The 16,555-nt window shown below is 40.4% G+C and overlaps 1 protein-coding gene across 1 annotated transcript; it reads left to right on the top strand.

Annotated features, from left to right (window-relative positions):
- Positions 1–47: 47 nt before the first annotated feature.
- Positions 48–16,301, top strand: MXRA5 (matrix-remodelling associated 5). Its single transcript, XM_014960318.1, has 6 exons — positions 48–244; positions 2,611–2,740; positions 3,062–3,452; positions 5,619–10,619; positions 11,262–12,162; positions 13,584–16,301. The coding sequence occupies exons 1-6, from the start codon at positions 48–50 to the stop codon at positions 15,493–15,495; spliced, it is 8,532 nt and encodes a 2,843-aa protein (XP_014815804.1). The 3' UTR covers positions 15,496–16,301.
- The last annotated feature ends 254 nt before the right edge of the window (positions 16,302–16,555 follow it).

The raw sequence follows: 16,555 nt of genomic DNA, 5'->3' as shown, positions 1-16,555 counted from the left end.
ACCCCCCCGGACGTCCCAGGAGGAGCCCGCGGAGGGGAGGCCCCGCCATGGGGGCGCGGGCGGCGGCGCGGGCGCTCTCCGTGGTGCTGATGCTGCTGCTGCTGGGGCTGGGGCTGCCGCCGGCCGCCCGGGCCTGTCCCCAGCCCTGCGCCTGCTACCTCCCCACCGAAGTCCACTGCACCTTCCGCTCCTTGGCAGCCGTGCCGGCCAGGATTTCCAAACATGTGGAAAGGATCAATTTTGGGTTCGTATATATATACGGCGCTTGGCGGCGAACCGTTTTGCGGTCCGGGTGCGCAATCCCGGCATGCGGGACGCACGTGCGGCGCACCGGGGATCTCAGCCTGGGCTTTTTGAGTGGAATTGCAGAGATGGGTGGTTACTTTTTGTGTTTCGAACGCGGCTGTTACTGGCATGGAGAAAGTTTTAGTGTATCCCTCGTGTTTCAAAAGAAAAGTTACTGTGATTTTCAAATAAACATTTATATCACGATGTCAGTTCTTGGCAAATGCTACCTCTAGTCATTTGCGGTGTATAAAAAACTGTATTGAATTAAACCTACTATGGGATTTCTACTAAATGTTGAATTTAATATGGAATGTAAAAAAATATAGTAGGACTAAAATTCTATAGTGTAACCAGGTAGCATTTTGGAGAACAATGAAATACAGCATATCTTAAAATAATACATTAGAAGCAAAGTTATTCCATTACCTTAGGAGTATTTTTTTTTTTTCAAGGAACTTAAGCACAATATAAGCAGACATCAATGTTTTGGGGAGAGATTGCTCAGGCTCCAACTCACTTTTCTCTGCCAGGGTATTGCCAGCTCACATCTGTCTGTCAGACTGTGAGATGAGAAGGCAGGGACAGTTGGCAGGCTGCCTATCGCAAAAGATCTGCATAAGGTCATTATGTGATGTGGCATGGTGCAAGAGCTGGAGTCCTCCCTCTTCTGCTTGATATCAGGGGTGCATCACTACCCGGTAGGAACTCAGCTTGACCACCCCAAGACCTGTAGCTGTGATTGATCATGCAGTAACTGACAGCAGGGAACTTGTTTTTTCTTTTTGCTTCTCTGTAGCTAAAATGCCTATCCACCAGCACTTTATCCATCTGAAGCCTAATATTAGTCTCAAAATGCCCTTGTACTCAGTGAATCTGTATTACAGCAATCTGTACTTCTCTGCCATGTTTGAGTCAAGAATGCCTCCCTCTCCTCCCACATTCAAATCCATACATAGACATAGTCACCTTTCCCCCATATGTCAATATTCTATGGCAAATTCTATCCCTAAGTTGCTTTTGAAAATGGGATGTAGGCTTCCAAGTTACTTAGGTGTTTTGGCTATTTTTAAATAAAGGTACATTATATGATACTGCTAGCATGGAAGCCCTTACCTATATTTGTATTTTATCATTACAAATGACATTGTCTGAGTTGCGTTCTTTCCCAGGAAGAAACAGTCTTAACAATCTGTTGTTGCATTTCTTTCCCTTTGGAAAAGAGCAAAAGCTTTCTATTTTAAAATGCTTTATATTTAGCAGGTAAACATTATTTAATTGAGGAAAAATTTCTCATTCAGAGAAGTTCATATTTTTCAGAAAGGCTAATGTTAAAATAAGGATTTTTAATAGGATGACTGTTATAAGCCTAATAGATCTGTGGTAGGACTGAAAATATGAAAACAGTAGTCTAAATTTTCAGAAAATTCAGAGTCTCCAGATAGTGGAGGTGTGGTGAGGATCTAGAAGTATTTCCTCCATATTCAAAGTATTTTAATTTCTTCTTGTGTCTTCCCTTCCTTTCTAGAAAGTGTAAAAAATAGGAAAAATCTTTAGAATTCAGAGCTTAATTTAGAGACTTCGTGCCGAGATTAGCTCATGCATTTAATTTTAAGTCTACATATGGAAAACCCAAATGTAGGGCTAGGCTGCCAAACTTAAGACTTCCATGTTGGCAAATAAAACCTGATTTATTTGTCTGAAGTGAAATTGAATTGTTTTCAAAAAGTAGATTCTCTATTCCTTCTCTAAAGGGAGTTTCTAGGGTCAAATTATATAATTGGAAGGTCAATTCCTAGATCTTATGTAATTAGCTGATGTAGCCAATTACATGTTGTAACAGTAAGTGAAGCAGGATGTGACTTCCTGCTTCTCATGCTGTTTGGGAGATATCCACTTTTAATGTCCTCTCTCCAAATCTTTATTCATTTATTGTTAGATGCTGTTTTGGCAACACTGCAGCCCGTCTAGTTTGCCAGGCTCCATAGCATCATTGATTGGCTACAGGCCATTAATTTATTACCATTCCATAAACTCAGCTGCATGGAAAAACATACTGACAACTATTAGAACTTAAATGCCTATTTATTACTCTTACTCCTAAGTTATAACTAACGTGCCACAAAATGAGTTTAAAGAAATCTTAATGTAAACATGGACTGAGTACACTTGGCCTTGTAAAAATGTTTCAGTCACTTCTGGCCCTTTGACAATGCACTAAGATCCTTCCAATTTTTCCTGAAAGTTAGGTTATACTAATTTTACATTTGCAGTCCATGACGGTCAGTGCATAGAATGTAACTGCATATGTGATTTTTTTTCCAGGTTTAACAGTATACAGTCTATATACGAAAACTCCTTCGCAGGACTTACAAAACTGGAATTGCTCATGATACATGGAAATGACATTCAGAATATACCTAATGGTGCTTTGAAAGATCTTGTGTCTCTACAGGTAACATTCAGGTCTTCCTAAATTTCATAAATTCTAATTTGGATGAATAGCAGAAGACAAAATTAAGTGAGTTTTATAGTGCCTTTCTTAGGATTAAGATACCGTTTTGTACCCAAATACATTTGAGATCTGTTAACTATGCCTATGTCATACTCGGTAATGCCAAATAGTATTCAGCTGTATTCTCCCTCTTTGACCAGCGTATAATTTTTCAGTGGTGCACAGGATATTTGAACGTGGAAGGAAAACTTCTGCATGCTTGCTATTCTGTTTGGATTTAGATCAAAACTCAGAATTAATCTCTTCTATTCCTTTTTTTAGGTTTTCAAAATTAGTTATAATAAATTGAAAGTCATAACGGGCCAAACTCTCCAAGGGCTTTCAAGCTTAATGAGACTGCACATGGACCACAACAGAATTGAGTTTATTCATCCAAATGCTTTTAATGGATTAACTTCTCTGAGACTGGTCCACTTAGAAGGAAATTTGCTCCAGCAGCTTCACCCCAACACTTTTTCAACATTTATGGTCCTTGATTATTTCAAACTGTCAACAGTAAGACATCTATACCTATCTGAAAATGGTCTTAGGACCTTGCCTGCGGGGATGTTTCAAGGCATGCCGCTGTTGGAGAATCTTTACCTTCATGGGAATCCATGGGCCTGTGACTGCAGCTTAAACTGGCTTCTTGAATGGAATGAAGTTTCTGGAGGTAAGAGCAAAAATACTGTAGTAGTGCAGAACAGGAAAAATATCTAACATGATGAGTATTATTACTTACATGATGTCTATGTTCCATTACCATTCAATAAATGCAATATTCAATAAATATTTAGAGAGCAGTGTAAAGAGGAAGCAGTTGTGTGTCACTAGCTAAAAATATGTATTTGACAACCAAGGAATTAGCCTTTACATTCAAGATGGAAAAAGTACCAGTAAAGTTTACAACTGGAAGAAAATATGTTATAACCTATAACAGTGGAAAACCACTGTTTCTTTGTACAGTGGTACACCTTTGACTAAGGGCTGGCATTGTCCTTAACCAACAGAGCTAGTAACTATATGCTGTCATGGAAGATGGGAACATTGGATTTGATCATGTTTGGCTAAGGAAGGAATAGAAATCAGGTTTAAAAATTCCTAGCTGAGTGCTTTATTTAACTTTGATGCTATTATCTTTAAGGCTCTTTTGTAATATTCATGCATCCTTCATGTCTATCTGTGCTTCTTCATTGACTACAAATTCCTTTTATGAAGGAACAAATCTATTTTAAGTATTTTCAGAAAATACTTACAATCCTGCATTTTTTTTCCTGGAGTAACTGGTCTGTCTTCATTCAGGCTTAGATGTGAGATAAGTATCACACTGCTTAGGCTGAAATAGTTCAGGTCATGTGCAGAAGCTAAGTATTAGCAGCAAAAAACCACCCCAAAACCAGTTTTGTAATGCCTCTATATCAGTAATACACTAAATGAGGGCTTTTTTTATTTAGGTAACTTTAATATTTTTACATATTCGCCTTGATCCAAATGAGTACGTCTATTAAGTGTACTTAAGTTGCACTGTAAGTTATAACAATATAGATGAACTTTTTCCTTGCACAGTCTTGCCTTGTTACAATTCTTATTCAATTAGATTCCCTTTTTTTACTACAGCAGTACTGATTTTTGGGAAGAGAAAAGAATTTATCCATGTCATTTTCATGTATGACAGATTTTGTATCTTTATATAGCTCTAACATTAACTTCTTTGGGAGTTCTGTCCAGATAATGTTATGAAAGTGCTGTTTCATAGATCACCAGTGTGGCCACTGCCAAGTTGATTGTGGGCCAGTTCTGTCATGAATCATGCTTTCCTTATCTTTCCTCATTCTTATCTGGCAAAGCATATATTTTTCAATTAAAAATGATAAGAAATTTTGCCACTCTTTTCCCCTTCTGCTAACATTTTGCCTTATAACTCACTCATATATTGCTCATTCATTCAAAGATCCCTCATTCCTCAGAAGTGGTTAGCATGACACTTATTCCTAGAATAACTGGAATACATTTTATTTACAACATGTTTCCAAACTAAATATGTAAAGTGACATTTGACATTTCAGTGAGCAGAAAAATGTAGTAAATTTATAACTGTTATTTTGTGGACCAGAGTCTTTCTGGCATTGATAGAAAAGAGGAGTCAAGACTATAATTTCTGTTTTAGTTTATATTTTATCATTACAGAATTTACAGTTATTTCAGAGGTCAGGGAAGAAGTGGCACTCCTGTTTTTGTGTGCTGATGACAAATAGCTTGTAAGTGCAGGAACTAGTCAGCAGATTTTGGTACCTACAATAGAATGTTTTGTGTATTAACCAGTACTGTTGTTAATGAACAGAGAAAAATAAAAAGCTTCCTTGGTTATTTAATGAGGAAGTCCAGCATTTCTCAGGTAAATGCTGCATTTTTGAAAGCTGAGGACTCAGTCCTCCTCATCTTAGATCCACAAGTTAGATGGGTAGGCTGTCACTGTACAGATGCAGACTTTTTGCCACAGCATAGCTTTTTATTCACTAATAAAATGTTACTCAGAACACTTAATTTCTAGGCATTTTATTCAGAGGCAGTGAATCTAATTTTCAGAAGGATGGAGTGTTTAATCTTTTCATTACAGTCAGATGAAACTGTGGACAGTTTTAGAATCAGGTGCCCATTCATTTGTGAAAAGAAAGAGGTGCCATTTTAAAAGCCTGGCCATGTTTTTCATTGCCATAAAGTGTTCCTTATGTGGCCCATTTCACAATTTTGAGAGTTCTCTAACTCTAGAACAGAGTTCTTCAACTTCCCTTTCCCGCCCTTTTTTTTTCCTCTTTTTTTTTTTTTTTTTTTCTTGCAGGCATTTTGAAATGCAAAAAGGACAAAGCCTATGAGGGGGGACAGCTCTGTCCTAAGTGCAACAGCCCGAAACAGCTGCAGAAAGAAGACATTCTGAACTTGAAAGATATTTCCTGTAGGAAACCTATTATTCAGTCCTCGCTGAGGCAGAATAGCAGCACCCAAGATGAAGAAGATGGTGACAGTTATGAACTCCCTCTAGAAGAGCTTCAGTCCTCTCCATGGAACATTACTCTAAATATGACTGATGAGCATGGCAATGTAGTCCATCTGAACTGTGAAATCAAAAAACCAACAGGCTCTACGAAAATTCAGTGGAATCAAATCCAGACTCAGGAGATTGATATAAATGCAACAGTTTCACTAGATTTTGAATGTCCAATGAATCGAGAAAACTATGAAAAATTGTGGAAACTTATAGCTTACTACAGTGAAGTACCTGTCAAATTAGAGAGGGAACTTATGCTCAGCAAAGAGCCTAAAATAAGCTATCGGTACAGGCAAGGCTCAGATTATGATGCTCTTTACTACACAGGTGTAAAAGCTCAAATACTGGCTGAGCCTTCCTGGGTGATGCAACCTCTTATAAATATCCAATTAAACAGGCGCCAGAGTACAGGGAAAAAAGTGGTGCTATCTTTTTTCACTGTGTTTTCTCAGACAATTCGTACCAAAGACACCAGACAGCAGAGAAACTGGGTAATGATAGAGCAAAACCAGAGCACAAGGGCAGCACAGAGTGTGGTGGAAGGGTCAGAGTGTCAACTGAGCTGCAATGTGAAAGCCTCTGAGAGACCCTCTGTTCAGTGGCTCTTTCCAGATGGGACTAAACTGCAGGCACCATTTAATCAGAAAGACAGCAGGTTTTCCATTCTTAGCAGTGGCCAGCTAATAATCAAAGCAGTGGGTTACACTGATGGTGGTTTGTACCACTGCGTTGCCCAAGTGAGAGATGATATGGACATAATGGCTTACAGACTTCTCGTACAACCTCCAGCTATTCAGGTGTCTGATTCAGATGTAGTGAGAGTTGAAAAAAGTGTTGGAGATCCAATAGTTTTGCCTTGCAAAGCGGTTGCTATCCCAGAGCCACAGTTGAGCTGGATTCTTCCAAATGGCCAGGTCCTTAATGAGTTATCAAACTCTTCAAAAGGATATATGTTGGACAATGGTACTTTGTTTATTCCAAAAAGCCACGTCAGTGATAGTGGCCATTACAGATGTGTGGCTGTCAACCAGCAGGGATCAGATCAGTTTGTTGTAAGGGTCACAGTAAATAAAATGGTATCTGACAGGTCATTTAAAAGGATAAAACTAAAAAAGCGTCCAGGCTCAAAAAGCTTGTCAAAACCAAGAGGGAGGGTCATAGATGATGGAGAAGGATCAGGGACAGGAGCGATGGATGAGTTTCCACAAAGAAAGAACCACTTGAAAGACAGGGAAATATCCTTTAAACAAAAAAATGACAAGGTGCCAGAGGCTCAAATTAAGAAGGGGAAGAAAGGCAGAAGGAAAATGAAAATCTGGAAAAGTACTGATAGAACCCAAGACAGCAATGTTGCAGAAGGCCGGAGAGTATTTGAATCCCGAAGGAGAATTAATATGGCAAGCAAGCAGATTAATCCACAACACTGGGCTGACATTTTGGCCAAGGTTCGTGGGAAGAATCTTCCTAGAACAACAACAGCTACAGCCATTTCTTTAACAACTGCACTGCCGTCAGTCCTCCAGAAAACTACTCCAGACCCTCATCCGGTAGCCAGCCCTCCACCTTCAGAGACAGCACCTGATGGGGTAGATTCCTCTGCTGATGCATCACCTGTGGGTGAAGATGAGCCCTTCTCAGTCACTGTTTCCCACAACACTAAAGCATTTTCAGTCCAGTCTGTATTAACAAGGTCAGAAACTGAACCCTTCTCTGACCACAAGGCTTTAGAAACACCTGCAAGTAAATACTCTGTAGAAATCCCTGAATTGGGTTTATATTTGACTTCTGTACCTGCAACTGTGCAACCCCAAGACCATCAGCATCTTGATGTCAGGACTGGGGATTCAGTTGTAGTCATCAGTGCTCTCACTGAAGAACCTCTAACCAGACAAATTGTTACAAACATTCCTAATATTCAGAGCAGTTCATTCACAGTAGAAAATGTAGATAGAACTGTATCTTCACCATCAGTGGAAAATTCTGCTTTTGCTGAGCTACCACTTGATGCTACTGTCCTAGCTGAATCTCAGACTGTGGATCTTCATAGCGTCTTGGAGACAAGTGTGAAGTTAAATGAGGTGGGCCAGAAGAGTGTTGACACCATAATTTCAACACCACCTCAGTTGGGTGAAATCATCCCAACAGATTCTGAAAGTACCAATTCTTCATCTGTTTCCCCATTTGTTACAGAAAAGAGCAATAACTTGACATACCAGCACAAAGAAGTATCCACAGGTCAGACAAAAATGGCAGACTTAAGTACAAGTTTTCCAGCTGTCACACCCATCAGGGTTCAGAGCAAGGAAGAACCTGAGATCCACAGGAATACAGGTGCTCAAGAAAGCATGTCCAGCAGTTACGCAGAGAGTTTTCAGGGAGGAGAACACAGAAACCTGGCTACTCCGAAACCAGATCTCAGATTCACTTTGCCAAGTACTAATGCTCTTCATATAACAGCAGGGGGGGTAAAAACTGCTTCTTCCATCAGTAGGTTGACCACTATGGCCACAACAACAACTCCCCATAGAAAGACCGTGCCATCACTTGTTACTCAGCATCCTAGAAGAAGGCCATATGGGAGAAGGAGATTGAGGCCAAACAGAATCCGACAAAGACCAAAGCCTTTCCCCCATGTTGTTGTAACAACAGAGGCAATTCCTGTAGTTCCAAGGACACCTGAAGTTGAAGCTGTGACCAAAACTTCTTCTGCAACTCTTGAAAGTCCTGATCTTAAACACAATGACAAAATACAGGCTAAGGAAGAGGAGCATATGGAATACAGTCCTTCATTAGTTACTAATCCAGTTGTCTTAGAGAAAATTACCAAAACCAGAGAGGTGGTAACAACTTCCTTCTTTAGACCTACTGCTTCTCCTGAAGCAAAACGTGTGACTCTCACTACTGCTCCTGAAACCTCGGCACTTCCAGTGACTGCACCTATCACGATTTTATCATCATATGTTGTACATGACACAGTTCCCACGAAAGGGTCAAGTGCACCTCTGAAACCGGAGCAAAGTGAAGTGCCAACATACCACTCATTAGACAATATATCTGAGGAGAAGGGCATTAAAGCAGATTCTAAAACTATGGATAGTAAAGCAGAGCAATCAAGCACAACTTCTCCTGAGCATGCAAACAGCTTGATACTATCTTCAAAACCAGAATCTCAAGAAGAGCCTATCATATTTGACTCAGAAGTTGTGGTTAATGAAACAACTTCTGGAACATTCCAGCTGATATATCCCACTATGACTGACTTAAGTATTCCTGTTGGCACAGTGGAAGTTTTTAAGGACCTGTCAGTTTCAAAGGAGCCATGGAAGCCCACAGTATCTTTAGAAACACCAGCAATAACTGACCCACCTCAGCAATATGAGATGATTACTTTGTCCTCCTCCTTCAGCACAACAGAGACTCAGACTTTTCCTCTCAGAGACACAAAGAAACCTGTTGTTTCTCAGACTGGGACAAAGCCATCTTCCTTGGATAAAAAGGAAGCTATGTCACATATATTTCATCATGATCCTACTTTGCAGACAACTGAAAAGCCTCCAACTACATCCACTGCCTTTATTCCATTTATAAAGCTTGTTACTCTACCCCCTTCCATTTCAAGCACTGCACACCCTTCCCTTCATTATACCCCCAAGGAAAGTAATGCCTTCAATCAAGAAAGGTTCCCAGGAGCAACACAAGTTGAAGCAGATGGTAGCAAAATGGTGGTGAGCTCAAGATGGAATGTACACCCTACTCCTTCCTCTAGCCAGAACAGAATTAGCATACAGTCAAAAGAGGAGCAATTCAAAGAGATGTATACTAGCAAGTCAAACAACAGTTTACTGCTAAATCCAAACTTTCCCCATCCACCTGCTGGAATGATACCAACCCTAAACCAAAGACTGCCTGTTGTGCCTCCAAAGAATGTTCCAGTAAGAGGCACAGTGAAGCCTCCATATATTGTAACACAAGGTTCATTTCGCAATTTTATAACACATCAGCCTCTTCACTACACAAACAAACCAGAGATAACAGCATATGCAGCACATACCATCCAGGACAAAAAATCTTTTGCCTCTCAGAGAGAAACAACTACCCCAACACAAGCTTCTCCATTTCACAAAACAAATCCATTTACTGCAAGTAAATTCAGTAATCAGGGTCAGAACAGGTACAATACTAATTCAAGATTTTTTGGAAATAATTATGTTCCAGATAACAGAGGCACAGCAGGGAAGCTGCCAAGTCAAGGGGTCCCCTATTATCCCAGTTCCAGAATGCCATCCCTTTTCAACAGAACAAGGATATTCCCTCACTTAAGTATGCATCCTAAACCACTCGTCCCTAGTCAGCTAGTCCCAAAAGACATAAACGAGAAGGTTGCCCAGGTTTCCCCTCCTGGAATTACAGTGCAGAGAGCTACAGCTATTCCAGTGCCTCCAGTGCTACACACCACAACCACCACATCACAACCACCAGCGATTTTGAAGATTACCCCTTCAGCGTTTGTTTCTCAGCGCACAAAACCACAGATATCCACTACAGTTCATCCTTCTAAAAATGTCCATCATCGTCATCAAAAAGTTCCATCTGTGCCTTATGTGGGAGGCGTTATGCGCCACAATTCAACTGTAATTCAGTCTTCCACTAATTTCAGGATACATGGAGAAAGACCTAAAATTATCACAAAAGGGTCTCAGAGCATATCCATCCTTGCTGAAGCAGATGCTTTTATCCCTTGTGATGCAGTAGGGGAACCCAAGCCTTTTATTACTTGGACAAAAGTCTCTACAGGTAAGACACAGAAAAATATGTTCTGCATGTTTTGTTAAGGGTACAAATACTTGCGTTGTTGCACAGAAATGCAGCATGATTGCAGGAATAGTCCAAAACACTGAAGAATAATTTCTGTGTCTTTTAATCTTTATAGATAAAATGTAACTAACTGCAACTCATCATTACAAGTAAAAATAACTTTGCAGTATTGCTTGTAGTAAAAGAAAATCTCTACCATTTAATGAGTTTATTTTTTGAAGGGAGAATAGGACCCAACTCTGATTAGTCACAGCAGCTAGAATTTATGATGACACTTGTGAGTCTGGGTTTGTTAACATAGCTGCCGTAAGTATTGATGTGTGTCATCTCCATAAGCAAATGGAAAGCAGAAATTGGATAAAGATTTAAGAGGAATCCTAAAGCATGAAGCCCTTAAAAGTTGCCGTGCTGTACAGGCTTGCAAGCTAGTATGGTTAGTTCTGCAATAGAAACAAAGACTAATTTGAACTATGGAGAGTGTCAGAAGATGTCATGTGATCCACCTAAAGTTGCCCTTGGCTTTAAGTAAATCTGAAATCTTACATAAGAATTCTTCAATGTAACAATATATGTCTTAAACCCTTTGACTTTCTGTTTCTTTCTTTTCTCTCACTTTCCCAGGAGCTCTAATGACAGCCAACACCAGGTTGCAGAGGTTTGAAGTATGGAAAAACGGTACCCTCCTTATCCGAAATGTTCAACTTCAGGATCGTGGACAGTATTTGTGCACAGCTCAGAACCTGCATGGTATAGATAAAATGATCATTGTGCTCACAGTTGTAGCCCACCAGCCCAAAATTTTACTTTCTCGCTATCGAGATGTTACGGTCTACTTTGGAGATACCATAGCAATTGAATGTCTGGCTAGTGGGACTCCAAGCCCACATATTTCATGGATTTTCCCAGATAGGAAGATTTTGCAGACAGTCACAACCACAGAAAGCAGGATAATGCTTCACGAAAATCGAACCCTGTCTATCAAGCAAGCAACTTTTTCAGACCGAGGAGTTTACAAATGCGTAGCAAGCAATGCTGCAGGAGCTGACAGCATTGCAGTGAGGCTGCACATTGCAGCCTTACCCCCCATCATCCAGCAGGATAGGCAAGAGAACATTTCCTTGCCCCTTGGCAGCAGTATAAACATCCACTGCACTGCCAAAGCAGCACCTTCTCCCAGCATCCGCTGGGTGGTCTTTGATGGAACACAAATCCGACCTTCTCAGTTTGTCAATGGGAATTTATTTGTTTTTCCCAATGGAACTCTTTATATTCGCAACGTCTCCCCCAAGGACAGTGGGACCTACGAGTGCATTGCTGCTAACATGGTGGGAGCTGCCAGGAGAACAATACAACTCCATGTAAAGAAGCATGCATCTAATGCTAAGATCACTGGGAGCTCTCCTCTGAGGACAGATGTAACATATGGCAGCATCCTCCATCTGGACTGTAGTGCTTCTGGTGACCCCTGGCCTCGGATATTGTGGAGGTTGCCTTCCAAAAGGATGATTGATTCCCTACACAGGTAAATTGCTATTTGAGGTGTCACAGCTAAGTTACAGTTTAGATGAACTTAGAGAAAAGACCATTCCTACATGTACAAGTTGCATTCTTGACTTCGGTGAATTTTCAATAAGGCACCAAATCCTTAAGGAAGAATTTGAAATTGTATTACAAGATAGCCAAGTCATGACTTTGTGTAATTTCCTTGAAAACAATAGTACTCTTGAAAAGTCAGCTTCAGGTGTTTAGGATAAACTGCCACTATGTGTCTTTTACAGCCATTTGTAAATGTTGTGAAAAGTCCAGTGGCAAAAGTTAAGATATACAACTCATGTACTGCTTGTTCCAATGTGCCTAGTTTGTATAGAGTTGCATAGGTGCCTGCACAGATTGCAAGGTGACATTTATTTATACAATGATATTAAAAATGCAATAAGGTCTGTGCAAACCCAGTTGCATATAGATGCTTAAAACAATACATTCTCCAGTGTTCACAATATCAAGTAAAATATCACTTCTCCAAAACTACAATAAATCTCCTAAGACTTTGCTGAAAACATAATTTCTGCTCTATTAGATTAGTCATTACTCACTCTTTGAGCACTATAGACAGATGAGAAATGTACTGGACTTAAAATCCTTGCTTTCTTGATAGCTGAATGTAGTCATCATTTTTTTTGTACTGACAACAAAGTATATTTAGGTAGCCTGTTGATATCACAAAATCCAGAATTCATTTTATGCTTCATAGTGATAGCAACAAAATTAGTATTTTTCATTTTTCCTCATGATCTTAATGTGTGTTGGTTTTCAGATACAGCAGATCTTTGGGGAGAAGGCTGGGGCTACTAAGGAAATTAGTTTTGACCACAATGCACCAATTCCATAGTGAAGTGAAAAGGAAAACCAGCTTTTTAGCACCTTGAAAATATTTTTTCCTTATTTCAAAGCTTAACAATATTTTGCTTCTTTGTAGTCATTCTAGAGATTACCTGAGGCCAGAGGAAGTTACTCATCTTGACTTGTTTTCAGCTGAGGATCCAAGTGTCAGACTCCATAGTTATGGTCCATAACCTGTATGTGCTAGGTGTACATAATTTGTTGAATGTTACAGAGTACCATACATGTAGTCAGAAGAGTAAAAAATACCACCATTTGGTATTTAATGGTTGTTTAATGGTCAAATACTCCATTATAGTCATTGAATGTAACAAAGTAGAATTGCTTGGTTACAAGGGAGTAGAATTATTTTTTTCCATTTGCTTTTTGCTGGAGAAAGTCTTGGACATTTCAGACTATATAATTATCTAACAATAGCAATGCTTCTCTCCTTTATTTCAGTATTGTTGAGTTGTTGGGTTATTTCCTCAGGTTTTGCTATATAACTAATACCTAAAATGTGATTTTGCAGCTCATGTGCTGTTCTTTTTTCTCTCTTTACAGTAGCCTGGAGACTAGAATCAAAGTATTCAGCAATGGGACTTTGGTTGTCCATTCAGTTACAGATAAAGATGCGGGAGACTATCTGTGTGTGGCCCGTAATAAGATTGGGGATGACTATGTGGTCCTCAAAGTGAATGTGATGATGAAACCAGCAAAAATAGAACATAAGAATGAGAATAACCACAAGGTCAAGTACGGAGGGGACCTGAAAGTTGACTGTGTAGCCACAGGTCTGCCAAATCCTGAGATCTCCTGGGGTCTCCCAGATGGTAGCATGATTAATACCTTCATGCAGTCGGACGACAGCGGCAGCCGGACAAAGCGATATGTGGTCTTCAATAATGGAACCCTGTATTTCAATGATGTTGGACTGAGAGAGGAAGGTGACTACACCTGCTACGCTGAGAACCAGATTGGGAAGGATGAGATGAAGGTGCGGGTCAAAGTAGTGGCCGAGCCTGCAACTATCAGGAACAAAACGTATGTCATTATTAACGTACCCTATGGTGATGTTGTGACAGTAGCATGTGAAGCCAAAGGAGAACCCACTCCCAAGGTGACTTGGCTCTCCCCAACCAACAGGCCCATTCCTGCCCTGTCTGACAAATACCAGGTCTATAGGGATGGCACCCTCCTCATCCAAAAGGCCCAAAGATCTGACAGTGGTAACTATACTTGCGTAGCACGGAACAGCGCTGGAGAGGATCGGAAAATTGTCTGGATCCATGTTAACGTTCAGCCTCCCAGAATCAATGGTTATCTCAGTGCAATAACATCTGTGAGGGAGACAGCCATCAGGGATAGCCGGAAACTTATTGACTGCAAAGCTGAAGGCATCCCTGCTCCACGGATCCTATGGGCTTTTCCAGAAGGAGTAATCCTGCCAGCTCCCTACTATGGGAACAGGATCACTGTGCATCGCAATGGTACTTTGGACATCAGAGAGGTGAGGCAGACAGATGCGGTGCAGCTCATATGCATCGGACGGAACGAAGGAGGAGAAGCGAGACTGATTGTGCAGCTCCTCATCACAGACAATTTGGAGAAACCCTCCTTCAGAGACCCTGTCAATGAAAGGATCACTGCCATTGCTGGGCACAGCATCAACCTGAACTGCTCGGTCCAGGGGAACCCCAAGCCCAGCACAAGCTGGATCCTTCCCAATGGTACTGAAGTGCTGAGTGGCAGCCGTCTGCACAGATTTTACCACAAGAGGGATGGGATCTTACATATCAGCAGCCTCTCCTCTGGGGATGCTGGGACTTACCGCTGTACAGCCAGAAACCCAGGAGGTTATGTGGAACGGGTAGTCTTCTTGAAGGTGGGACTCAGGCCAGAAATCAGCAACCAGTACAACAACCTGGTGAGCATCATCAATGGAGAGACTCTGCAACTCCATTGCATCACCCAGCCAAACCAGCGGACGCAGATCTCCTGGACGCTGCCCAATGGGATGGTCCTGGATGCTCCCCAGGCTGTGGGTCGCTTCTCTCTGCTGGAGAATGGCTCACTGACAGTGCGTGAGGCTTCTGTATTTGACAGGGGCACTTACCTGTGCAAGGTGTCCACAGAGTATGGCACTTCTGTTATGAGTGTGCCTGTCATCGTGATAGCCTATCCTCCCCGGATCACCAGTGAGCCAGCACCTGTCATCTATGCCAGGCCTGGAAATTCAGTAAAACTGAACTGCATGGCCATTGGGATTCCTAAGGCAGAAATAACATGGGAGCTTCCAGACAAATCACATCTGACAGCAGGAGCTCAATCCCGTTTGTATGGAAACAAATTCCTCCACCCTCAGGGGTCATTAGTCATCCAGCAGCCTACTCAAAGGGATGCGGGCTTCTATAAATGCACTGCTAAAAATATACTAGGCAGTGATTCGAAAACAACATATATACACATATTCTAACACTAAAACTAATACCTCTGGCTGGATACAAGTGTTCAAATCACTGCCAGGCAAGTGCAGCAAGGAAAGCACTGCTTGCAACAAAGCCAGGAAGGCTGAGGGCAGAAAAAAACCCCTGTTATCATGCAAAGTGCGTTGATTTTTTACTCAATATGGTAATATGTCCCTGCAATAAAAGGGGGCAGTAGACATACTGAAATTGAGGAGACTAACATGTTGGAAAAGGTCTTTAAAGTGTTAAGACAGTGTAGTGTGGTTTTTCGTGCTATCCAATAGCATCTGAGAACTAAAGTACTCTATTCTTGTCAATAGTCCAAAGCTATTCCTTGTTTTAACAAGCACCTTAAAAGTACCAAAGAAGTATTAACTGTTAATAAATGAGCTGCAGTGATAGAAGTGCTTTAGTAAAACATAATTTTCTTATACCCTGCAGCGCTTTTACGTAATCTAGCCTTATAGAATATGATTACTAACCTTTTTGTTCATTCTTCTATCAGCTCTTCAAAATCAAAGACTAACTTAGCAAATAAGAGTGATCTATTTTAATAAAAATAAATGCAGACAGTAGTTACCTTAACATATGAACAAACTTTTTCCAACTACTAAGGATGCTACAGTCAAATAATTCATTATATATTTTATATATATTTTTAAATCAAGACTATGAGACTAGAAAGAGTAACAATGAACTTGGTCTCATTTTATAAATTATTGGTCTTTACAAGACTCTGATACATTACAGTGTTTTATAATATTAAGGTCAATATACTGTACATTTTATAATAAAAAATATTTTCAAAAAAGTATATTCACTGTGGTTTTCGTTTTCTTTCCAGCAAAGGAGGAACTCTGAACACAGAGTATAAAGTTAAGTCAAAAAACGGAAGTCATGTAGTGTCATACATACTCTTTATCCTTCTAAACATGACTTCCTAATAAAAACACTTCTGTAATGCGTATTTTGGGATACATTTACAAGTTCAATACTTTTTCTGTGATCAAGGATGGTTTATTGGATTATGTACATAATTTTGGTAAGATTTATGAATTATGCTATTGA

Source organism: Calidris pugnax, unplaced genomic scaffold (genome assembly GCF_001431845.1).
Source record: "Calidris pugnax isolate Ruff unplaced genomic scaffold, ASM143184v1 scaffold188, whole genome shotgun sequence".
Lineage (NCBI taxonomy): Eukaryota > Metazoa > Chordata > Aves > Charadriiformes > Scolopacidae > Calidris > Calidris pugnax.
Note: the sequence above shows the minus strand (reverse complement) of the source record. Positions and strands in the feature narration are given on the sequence as shown.

Coding starts and splice junctions, on each gene's coding strand:
- MXRA5 (XM_014960318.1), top strand. CDS start 48: ATGGGGGCGCGGGCGGCGGCGCGGGCGCTCTCCGTGGTGCTGATGCTG. Junction 2,741..3,061: donor AAGATCTTGTGTCTCTACAG/GTAACATTCAGG, acceptor TCCTTTTTTTAG/GTTTTCAAAATTAGTTATAA. Junction 10,620..11,261: donor TTGGACAAAAGTCTCTACAG/GTAAGACACAGA, acceptor TCACTTTCCCAG/GAGCTCTAATGACAGCCAAC.